General features: G+C 32.7%; 1 protein-coding gene across 1 annotated transcript in view; it reads left to right on the forward strand.

Annotated features, from left to right (window-relative positions):
• The window catches only part of PTPRQ (protein tyrosine phosphatase receptor type Q), a 242,561-nt gene that overhangs the window by 210,596 nt on the left and 19,499 nt on the right, over positions 1-12,466 (forward strand). The window contains 3 exon segments of the mRNA XM_077168288.1: positions 1,203-1,284; positions 4,514-4,604; positions 10,256-10,332. Of these exon segments, the coding sequence (XP_077024403.1) occupies positions 1,203-1,284; positions 4,514-4,604; positions 10,256-10,332 (250 nt within the window).

Consider the following 12,466-nt stretch of genomic DNA (forward strand, 5'->3'; position numbering starts at 1 on the left):
AAAAGATTTGTTCAGATTCTAAATAATTTGACCAATGAACTGTCACAAAATATATGTATAAAGTAATTGAAATGATTGTGATTTTGCTGTGGTTGTATATGCATCCAAACTCACTCATGAAACAAGGGTTAGACATCATGATGAAATTTTTCAAAAAATCCATTCTCCCTGGTTCAGCATTCTCTATGGATAATGAAAACATATATACTTTAAATCCACATGAACTCTTTTAGATCACTAAAAACTGTGCATTATTTTAATATGCACTCTTACTAATGTAGTGCTACAGATACCTAACAAAAAAAAAGAGTAGCTTGAGAGGGAAGCTAAATTATTATTTGAGCATATTTGAGTCTAAATAATATAATTGTAAAATAGCGATATAGAATTTAAAATAATGATCACATAACAGTTGAAGGCATAATACGGTAAACATTACTGATCTATTATATTTTTCTGATTTTAATCTAGAACTCTTTTAGAATGTGTTGTACCCTTCGACTCACAATGCATTTAACACAATCTCTGTTGCAGGTTACTTAGTTATAGAAAATCCATCAAGTAAGTTTGTTAAATATCTTTTCTTCTTTTTGAATATCTACTTTAGATTCACTGGCTTACTTTTTGTATGTTAGTTAGAAAAACCTCAAGCTGGATATAAATCATAAAAGCATGACTAATTGCATGGTAACTGGAGAAATGCTTTCTCTCTCTCTGGAGTGAAGCCTGCATGTCTGTATTTTAGCTTGGGAAGTAATACGGGGATATTTAAACTCCTTGGGGTTTAAAAACCATGTCATTATGAGAATGAGGTCACTGCAATATTTTATATCTTCTAAAACCTTGTAATGTATAAAATGTTTTCTGTATGACAAAGAGGTATTGTATGTTTTAAGATTCAATGATAACTTTATGCCCTTACATTACTTGAAAAGCTTTCTTCATTAAAATGTTAAATGATTCGTTTAAAGCCACTTAAAAATGGAAAGAAATGTTTTTATCATGAAAACAAAAGAAAGTGAATTTAAAAGGAAATAGTCAGCTTTGTAAATGAGGGAGAGTGACTCAAAAGGACTGTCTTGTTTATGGTTTTTAAAATACCTGTTGGTTCTTTAACTTTCTGTGGAAATAGTCAGTGCCCAGGCTAAAGTGAAAGAAAACCATCTAACATGCCTCCATTTTATATCTTTCTTTACTTGGAGACCAATAACCAAGAAATCCTTCCTGCAACATGTTGAAGAGCTTTGTACAAACAACAATCAAAAGTTTCAAGAAGAATTTTCGGTATGTTACTAGCAGTTGTCACAACATTGCAAGACCTCTAGTCGTTTCATGTGTCACATTTCATGTCCATTTTAAGCATGCAAGGCCATGAAGGACTCTGGCCGTGATAATCAATACCCAATTACCAGGTTGATTGTTTGGATAGTAATGTTGCACCAGGCGGCCTCTGCTGCAACCTGATCAGAATTATTCACCTACTGTGTCACGAAAAGGTGCTCTTCTTCAGACCTCCCCTGCAATGCAACCTGGCCTCATTTTCTTCTCTTCTTCATCCAGATGGAGATGCAAATCTAGAAAGCTGTATTTATTAAGCTTTGCTTGTATATGAGGTTTAGATCATATTATACATGTGGTTTTATATTTAAATACTTATTTTACATTTGGAGAGTAAATGATTCCATTTTATACTTGCCTGCTTAGTTTACATTTGTGGTATGTATAAACCTGAAAGCAGAGCTTGATATTTCCAGAAACTATAACAACAGTGTTGTTTCTAGGACTGACAAAATTAAAAAGCAAAACAAGCAAACAAAAACAGACAAATAATGAGCATGCTTTTCAAGGCCTATTTTTAAGCTACTGTGAAATCCATGTGCTATTACATTATGGAGAATATATAAAATTAAGAATTTGACACTTTAAAGCTGTTTAAAAGTTGAGTATTTTTTATTGGTTTTAGCACTTTATATAGCTATAAAATTGAAATTATTTTAAAACAGCAGGTAGGTATCAGATCTGCAAACTGTTATAAATATATAAGCATCTTTCCTAATTAGATGATTATTTTATATTATAAAAATAAAATAAATTTCTAAATGGCACCAAAAACTTTATTTCTATTTTATATTTTATCACAAAATGCTTAGGGTATGAACTTATGAAAAAAGCATCATGCTATTGCTTTAAATAATTTAGGATTATAGTATTTCAGTCTCTAAGGGAATAATACCAAAAATGTGAGAAGATTGATGATATTTCCTACAGCTTTTTAGTTATGCTACTTAAGTAATACTGGTTTGGACTTAACAAAATCAATGGTACCATAAAATTCTTCTTAACATTTATACAGTGAGAACTCACATATTTTTCAGGAGCAACAGTGTGATTTCACTAGAATAGGAGTGAATGTAATTGTATTATGTACAAATGGGTAGATAAAAAGCTTTATTAGCAATGACATTTTCACCCATTACATATTATAGTGAGAAAGCTTCAAGTTTAACGTTTTGGAGATCACGGTTTAAAAGACTTGTATTTTCAAATAAGTTTTTATCCTAAATCTTTATTAAATTTTTCTAAGCAAAATGTTTGTTTTAATAAACAAATGCATATTTTATGCATATATTTGATAATTCTTATAACTTAGGTCACATTCATTTATACCTTATTTACAATCTTCTACTATGTGATAGGCGAGATAGCTGACAGATAAATATAGAGGTACACAGACATGCATAAATAAATATAAATATAAACATAAATATGTATATAAATATAAGTCCCTGCTAAGTGAACCTTGGGCAGATTTCTTAAACTCTCTGTATTTCAGCGTCCTCATTTGTAAAAGGAAAGAATCTACCTTATTGAATTGAGTTGTGAATACTAAAACAATTAAATAAGTGCAATACTGAGAACAGTAGATAGCTCAATGTGATGTTTAAATATTACCTATCATGATCACATTTCCTACCACATAGTAGCACTTATCATAATAGCTATATAAATGTATTTAAAATTTGCAAATCTACTGAATCATGATCAAGATAGAGACATGGATAAGGAAGTGGGGATCGATTCTGTTGTGCACTGCAGTCAGAAAAGGCTTCATTTTTAAAAAAAGATGATAATAAGATGAGCTTTATTGAAGATAAGCAGAAGTCCAATGTATAGAAAAAGAGGAGAAGGGTTCTAGAGAGAGGGAATAAATATAAAGCATGAGTATGCAAAATAACCTCTGATCCCACTGAAAGGAGAGGAAACAGTAGGAAGAAAGGCTAAAAAGGGAGGATTAATGAGACCTAGCATGCCCTAATAATAAGAAGGCTGCCCAGTGTGATATGCTATCCAAAGAACCAACCTGGTAACTGGATATTGATTATCAAGGTCAGAGTCATTTAAATATAAAATTGGAAATTTTATCTAAAATAGTTTCAAAATGTAAATATCACTTTTCAGTCAATTTCCAATTTACCTTTCTCTCCACCTCCCATCTCTCTTTGTTTCTCACAAATAAGCTGGCTTATACAAGTAAAAGCTTGACACAAGAAAGCTGTTCAGGAATTCCACATTTGGTGTAAAATGATTTTTTCTAAACCTTTAGTGCCAGCACTTAGAACTCAGATGCATCTACAGTCCCTCCCCTCTAATGCATACTCACATTCAAACGACTGTCCAGATTTTCTTTTTGGAAAAAAAAAGAAGGAAGAGAGAAGCATTCAATTAAAAGAAATAATTTATAATGATGTTCATTAAATTTATTTAAAAAATTAAAAGCATGCATGTTTTTCACATATTTTGAGGAATTTTGTAAGTTGATAGATTTATAAAATGGAAAAGTATAAATTTCCTACATGTGGATTTCATAAATGCAAATGAGACTTAGCTCCAGTAAATAATAAACACATTTTCTTGTGCCAGCCTTCTTAATGATATTTATATTGCAACTGCAAGATATATGGATAATATCATCATTTTTCACTAAAATGTCAATAATAGATCTTTTGAGGCTTCCATGCTATATCTGATAATTCTTAATTGCACCTTTGCATTCCACTATCAATTAACAATGCATACTGGAAACAGGAATTGACCTTTGGCGTCTTCTCAAACTGACCAGTGTTGTACCAATTAATAGCCATGAAATCACACTGCCTGAGGAGAAATAACAAAAAATCAATCACTGATCTTCCTGTGTCCTACTAAGTAGACATTAAAATATTAAATAATAGTGTGTACCTAAGTGAGGTATGGAAAAGGATCACTAACACGGTTGTACATCTTTGGACTTCCAGAAGTGGAAAGAAATTATCTCAGAGACAGCTCTAGCCAAATTGGCCAACTTTATTCAGGATATTTAAGGTGAAAGTTCATGTAAACTCATCACTGTTAATTTGACCTTGTCTCCACAGTTAAAAATAGGAGGTTAAAAATAAAGAATTGTCTTTTACTAAGTGGAATTTCTCATTTACTTCTAAAATAAATGTAAACTTTCTAATGACTTTATTCATAGGAATTACCAAAATTTCTTCAGGATCTTTCTTCAACTGATGCTGACCTACCTTGGAATAGAGCAAAAAACCGGTTTCCAAACATAAAACCATGTATGTGAGCTTCTTGTTTATGGTTTTGGGTGGGAAGTGTTTTAAAATGACCACAAAATGCATCTTAACATTTTCTGTGTTTGCTTTAATACATGTTGCATATAAATAGTATTATAATAATGTATTTCACTAACAGAAACTTTCAAAATGTATCACTTTTGTTTTGTCCATACTTTTAAAATTAATATGCATGGCCTTTAGCTTATTCATACAAGGTTCACTTATGCAGGTGCAATAAACTGTGGACCTAATAGTTTCTTTGCTTTGTAATTTAACCCAAGTAATGAACCTCTTTAAATCTTCCTATAGACCTAATAATTAAATGAAAAGAGAAAACTCACACCTCATTTTGTGCATTACTTTCCCTTAAGAGCTCAACAATGCTTTCTTATCAAATATTAAAAATAAATTGCACTTTATCATGAAAGAAAAATGATAACCTATGCAATGAGAGAAAATTTTTGGAAACCACATATCAGATAAAGGTTTAGTATCCAGAATATATAAAGAAATCCTTCAAGTTAATAAAAAGTCAAGCAATCCAATTTAAAAATTGACGAAAGACTCAGACACCTCTTCAAGGAAAATATGCAAATGGCCAGAAAACACAAAAAAATATGCTCAGTATCACTAGCCATCAGGCAAATACAAATCCAAACCACAATGAGATACCATTTCACATCCATTAGAATTGCTGCTATTAAAAAAATAATAAAATAGAAACAGAAATAACGAGTGTTGGAGAGGACACGGAGAAATAGGAATATCATTCATTGCTGATGGGAATATAGAATGATGCAGCCACTGAGGAAGACAGTTTGGCAGTTCCTCAGAAAGCTAAGTATAGAATTACCATATTATCCAACAATTTCATTACACAGTACTATATACCCAAAAGAATTGAAAACAGGGACTTGAACGGATATTTAAGCCTTGATGTTCATAGCAGCTTACAACTGCCAACAGGTAGAAGCAGTCTACGTATCTAAAACCTGATGATTGGAGAAATAAAATGTGATATACCATGGAATATTATTCAGCTGTGAAAATGAATGAAGTCCTGATACATGAGACAACATGGACGAACCTTGAAAACCTCATGTTGAGTGAAATAAACCAAGCACAATCGGGCAGATATAATATGATCTCACTAATTTGAAACAGTCTGAGCAAATTCAGAGTCAGAATCTACAATATAGATTACCCGAGGACAGGGTGAGGCTAGGGGATGGGAAGTTGAGGCTTAAAATATACAAGATTCCTATTTGGAAAGATGGAAATGTTTTGATAATGGTTGATGATGATGGCAGCACAACATTGCGAATGCTATTAACAGCACTGAAATGTATATCGGAATGTGATTAAAAGTGGATTGCAAAAGATCCATTTAGCGTAAAATTGCACTTAGCAGAACTGACTTTACAAAGGAGGGAAGAAGATGCCTCATCATAATAAACACAGCTCCATTTATCCATCAGTTAGAAAAGAAACAATATTATTATTTTAAGAATTAGTAGTGACATGAAAGGGAAAACATGACATCCCTCTGTTAACAACAGCTATATGTTTCATATTACATTTTTGAGCAGATATCCCATTCACTTATATTCTGTTCAAAATATGCCCCATATTATTAAATAAAATTGATATTTTGATATTCTGTAACATCAATACTGCTTCAAAAATGTAGAGTATTTTAATATTCCTAAGTTTAAAGTTAATATATATATTTTTATGCTTATTTCAAAAGGGCATTGGATACCTTTCCATACTTCTTAAAAATTGAACTATTTTATTCAGAGAGACATGGACTTAGAGAAGGATAAAATCACAGAAAGCAAAATCATAAGGGATATGGCTAGGAAGAAAATGGTCCAAAGTCTGTTATTCTAGAACTAGAGGTTAAGTGATGCATGAAGGAAATTAATTTAGAGAAGTATGATAGAGAAGGTAGCAAACAAATGGAACCTGTTAATTCCCAAGAACTGTAATAGGAGGAAAATACAAATATTTTTGACTACCTAAAATACTCTCTGAGACAGGACAAATCATAAGAAATTACTTTAAGAGCAAGTTGACAAATAAGAAAGTGCTTTAGGAAATAAAGAGTGTTAGTAATACGTCTCTGAATTTCTAAGACCATGACCTTTCACATTATGTCCTTCTGTTGTCCTTTTCAGAGAGTTATGGAAAACCTCATGTTTCAATATTTATTTGTGCCTAAATTTTCCAGACTGTCCTTTTCATGCTCATTCAGTATTCTATGAAAAAAAACATTATAATCCAATTGAAGGATAGTTACTTTGGAATATTTAGTATTTGGTTATCATTGTATTTATGGTGAAGTAATTCATAATGTATCTGTATATAATAAATGTAATTCAAATATATCTAACATATTCATGGCATAAAGAACCAAAGGGCATTTAATTGAAAATATGGCAGTTTAGAAAAATATGTTTTAAATGCAACTTCCCAATCTCTTCTTATTAAATCTCAGTGAATTATTACCTGGATACACTTCAAGTTTATAATAAAAGTCAGATCACTCTAAGTTATTAATTATAAGATGGGAAGAAAAGAAAAGTGGTTGATGGAACCAAATAAGCAACCTGAAACAACAAAAAAGATGGGAGTATCATTACCTCAACTCTCCATATCTGATGCTAAAAAAAAAAAAAATATGTTGCAAATCAAGGATATTCGAGCAAGCATTGCATGTGTACTTTCATCTGAAGTAAATGGTTACTGTCCATGGTTCTCTGCTTGATTTCAGTATAGAAGAAGTTACTGTAATTTTTTAAATGATGCATTACATCTATAGCCGATATTACTTAGTGGATTTATAGGTGAATGCTTTCCCTTAATTGTTTTTAAAGACTTGGATGTCCCGTAAGAGAGAATTTCATTAGGTAAAATTTAAAATATAAAGGATTATATTTTATAGTAATGTTTTCAAAATTTAGCTAATACTGTTTGTTGTATAGTTAAAAGACTAAGAGCATGTGTGTGTCTAATCAGACTTCTTGTGCTGGAATCCTGTTTAGCTACTAATTATCTTGGTGACCTTGGACATGTTATTCATTAGTCTCAACCTCTTGAGGATGCTGTGACGATTAAATGAAGTAATCATGAAATTCAGCCTTTACAGAGAAGAGCTCAATAAGTATTGCCTCTTATGATTGTTAGTAATCAATACATCTTTTAATTTTAAAAGCTGTTAGCTTTCTGAATATAATTAAGCCCCAGGCCCTTAGCGACTGCACTCAGGAGTAAATGTGCTTACTTTCCTGACCTGGGTTACAAGCCAAGCTGTAAAGTTACAGCCGCCTCGGCGGGTGCATGCGCCAACCCACACCCCGCCCCCAGACTCTCGCACACATTAGGAGTACGCAAACCAGAATGTTTAGACTCAGTGTGTTTCTCCCATTGGGTGGGCAGAGGATCCGTAAAGAAACATGTTTTGTTTTGTTTGTTTTTTTCCTGTAGAAGATGAATTTATTTTAATAGAGTCAGAATTTTACTCAGAGCCAGCTAAGGGACGTGTATTGTTTCCCCTGAGTAATGTAGGAAGTAGGATTTCAGATATCACAGTGCATATTTAGAAGATATTAGTTTACAGGGCTTTAAGATACTAGAATTAGCAGCAAATGCTTGGAGAGGAGATTTCCAGATCTCCATTTGACAGGTCGCTTCATGACCTTCAAGAAGAGTTCCAACACCATGAAGAAAAGTTTAGCTTGCTGTCGACTCACATAGCTGTAGGGAGGCATACCAAGTGAACAGAAGCATGAAGGCTTCCCTTCATTAGTTACAGGACTAAGCCACAGTGTCATAAAACCAAAATCTCTGGGATATATGTATATAATTTGCAAAACTATTGGTTATACACCCCTGTCCCCAAATTTAAGCACATTGGGTCAGGTACTTGTAAATATTAACAATAAGGCTCATTCATTTTAACATATAGATGCATTTAAGTTTTAAGAGCATGAAACACTAGTAAGTATTGACTGCCTACTCTGAGCTTTGATATGTTTTCCTCAAAAGGCCTTTACAAGGACCTCTTTATAACCGCATTTTATTGTCGAGGTAGCTAAGGAGTAGAAAAATTGAGCAATTCATCTAAAGCCATACATATGGTAGGTAGATCATCTGGAATTCAAGTCCAAACCCATCTACCCCTCTTTTTCCTCCACTATTTTTCTTCCCTGCCCTGTTGAGTGCCCTGTTGAGTGCCTTCTCATTGTGGTTAAAAATAATAATAACAAAAAAATAAAAGTTTAGAATAATTAAGGAGTGATAGATATTTTATATCATTCCTTGTCTACTTAAATTTAACATTCCAATTATAACACCTACTTGGTAAAATTTTCAGGAAAAATATATTTTTTACATGATTTCTTAAATGAGAGAAGTTATGGGTAGGGGAAGTCTAATTTTACCAGATCTTATTCTAGGGTTCAGAAATTAAAGCTTTGGTATTAAAAAAGAATAGGCAGATAAATTAATGGATGAGAATAGTACAATGTCCACAAACAAACACACACACACGCACACACTAAAAGATTGACCTTTTCCTCATTTCTCAAAACACAGTATATACCCAGTGAGTCAGAATGACATATTTAAAACTAATCAAAATAGTAATGTTGAAGTGACAAATGTTTTATTATGAGGAGCACAAAATCCAGAAACCATAATGAAAAAACAATGAGTAATCCAATTATATAAAAATATAAATTTTATGTATGACAGAATAAACAATTGATAAATAGATGTAAATATAAGTACCACACTAAGAAGAAATTTTAAATACACATGAAAAAGTGCTATATATCAGCTTTTCATATAAAAATATTTTAATGGAAAATATGAAAATGCAGTTATTAGAAAAGGTATTACAGATGGTCAGTAAACATAAGTAAAAAAGTTCAATTTTACTGATATATAATGAAATCAAGACAAATAGCATAGGACATCATTTTTATCTGTCAAGAGGTCATATATTAAAATATTTAATTATGTCTCATGATAGTGAATTTGAGGAAACAGAATTGTCCTCACACTTTTTGTTCAGAGTTTGAATTGACATAATCAGAGGCCAATTTGGCAGCATCTTTCAAAGTGTGAAATGCACATATTATGTGATTTGGAAATTTTACTGCTGGGAATGTACTCTACAAATATATGCCTACAAATATGCAAAGAAGTTTATTCAGCATTCTATAATACTAAGATTGAGATCAATGTAAAACATAGTGCAAAATTTTGAAAATATGGAGTATTCAAACAATGGAATACTGTCTGGCTTTTTTAAAATAATGAGCTAGGGATCTTTGCTTATGACTATTTGGAAAAATGTAACTACAAGAAAAAAAGAGTTTTGTAGACAGAGTGTGCAGCATTCCAGTTATCATTAATGTTCTGTGAATATGTGTAGAAAATTCTGGAAATATACACAAGAATATATTATCAATCAGTAATTCTGGGTAGAGGAAATGGGGATAAGAGGGAAGTTCATGTGTAACTTTCCATCCATTTGTAATGTTAGAACATTAAACCGTGAACATCTTTCCATTTCTTTTACAATAAAAAAGCAACAGCAATTTAAAATTAAATTATCATTGATTATGTATATTTTCTCCTAGATAATAATAACAGAGTGAAGCTGATAGCTGATGCCAGTATTCCAGGATCAGACTATATTAATGCCAGCTATATTTCTGTAAGTTACTGTTTTTTAATATAGTTTATGTTTTCAAAAACCGTAAAGCCTGAAATTACGTTACTCTTCCAAATATTTAAAGCAACAAATTCATTGCAATGTCCCTGGATCTTAGTGCGCTGGTTTCTTACCACATTTCTATGTACCCCCATTTTATAGATGGGTGGATGGCGGCTCCTAAATTAGATAACACTTATTATCTAAATACTTTTCAATAAATCACAATCTCTAAGTGTCAGACTAACAACTTCAGACTACATATACTCCTAGTCTTTCAACAATTTCATATCTTTATCAGTACATTCCTTGTACACCATCAGGTCTGCCAGTCTTTCCTTCAGAGAAACATCATGTCCATACAAGATAAAAAGTGATGCTCTTTTCTTTTAATCCTCTGCTACTTGTAGATGTGCATGCCATAGTAGATACTTGATTAACAAAACCGTCTTAGATTTCCAAGGGTGCTCTAACACATATCACAGATTAGTTGGTTTCAACAAAGAGAATTAATTGTCTCACAATTTGAAAGCCTAGAATACAAAATCTAGGTGTCAGCAATGTCATGCTTTCTCTGAAGTCTGTTGTATTCTGGTCATGGTTTGCGTGCAGTTCATAACTCAGTCTCTGCCTCCACTACATGGACATCTGTCCCCACCTTGTTCCTTTTCTACTGGTCCAAATTTCTTTTGCTTATAAGGACTACGGTCATATTGGCTTAACCCACTGCCCCCACTCAGTGTAGGCTCATCTTAATAGGATCTTCATACATCCTATTACAAATGAGCTCACCTCCACAGGATTAGGGGTGAGGACTTGAGTATGTCTTGCTCTAGGGTACATGATTCAATTCGTAACAATATTTTAAATGAAACAACCTAGGGGCAATGGTGATGTACCTAGTGTAGTATGTCACACATCACAGATAACAAGTGCTTGCTGAATTGGTTTAAAAAAATGAATGAAGCCTAATTGTTTTGGCTTCTCTCCCTCATCACCTTTCCCAGTTCTTTTGTTGTCTCAATGCTCATCACCATTATAGATGCCTGGAAAGCTTATAAGCATCCATACATTGAACTGGCATTCAGATAATTAAGGAAACTCAGAGTAAGAAGCGCCCTTATAGTCATCTAATTCAACTATCCATCTTGGAACTCTTTCAACAAAATTGCTGAAAATTGGATGTTAGTGTCTCCTGGCATCAATCTCCCACTTCCTCCTAAGTCAGGCAACTCTATCTTTAAGCAACTATATTAAACAATTTTGCTTTTTTAAACCCAAATAATCTTGCATTTCCTCCGCTGGTCTTAATTCTAAATACTGGGTTAAAATATAAGAACGCTAACCATCTTTATCATGATGATTCCACGGATACCTGAGAGTTTCCTCTGCCTGCCCACCCTGTCCTAGGTATTTATTCTTTACCTATTCATGGGTCTTTGCAGCAGGCCTGCCTTCAGTCCCATTGAGGCTCCACATAAGGGATGCTCCATCCATTTCCCAAACACACCATTCGGTGACCCATACCCTCTAAGCCTCCGTGAAAGGAACAGTGAAATAAAAAAACTAATTCACTCTAAATTCCATATTGGTTGATAATGACCCCAAAATTACAACCAAGTATTGCATCTTATTATAAAAGAGTGATTAACATGAGAATTTAAGAGTTGTTAGTAGAAGAAGTTGGGAGGGCTTGGAAACATGGCACCCTTTGAATTTCATCTTATTTTATACTACATGCATATTGAAAATTTCAAACTCATAAGTTTAATATTTTGACAATATTTTATTCATTTATAAAATAATTGAGTCCCTTGAAAATGCAATTCTGTTCTAAACATCTTGGTGAAATCTTGTGCTTATGAATTTTCATTGGAGCTTGAACTCTACAGCAAATTTGTTTTACTTTGATTTACATAGTGATGCATCTGTGCATTTATATATTTAAAGTTAATCATTGCTCTAACGATGAGATGTCTTGTGATACCATAGAACAAGATGAGAACAACTGGTTATCCCAGTGACTTACTGATTTGCACCACATTTTATTCACCAATAAGTAAGCACAAATGAATTGCTCATTTCCTCTAATGGTCCACCGGGTATTGGGTGGCATTAGAGGATATAAACATGATTA

The sequence above is a fragment of the Tamandua tetradactyla genome, chromosome 7, assembly GCF_023851605.1.
Source record: "Tamandua tetradactyla isolate mTamTet1 chromosome 7, mTamTet1.pri, whole genome shotgun sequence".
Taxonomy (NCBI): domain Eukaryota; kingdom Metazoa; phylum Chordata; class Mammalia; order Pilosa; family Myrmecophagidae; genus Tamandua; species Tamandua tetradactyla.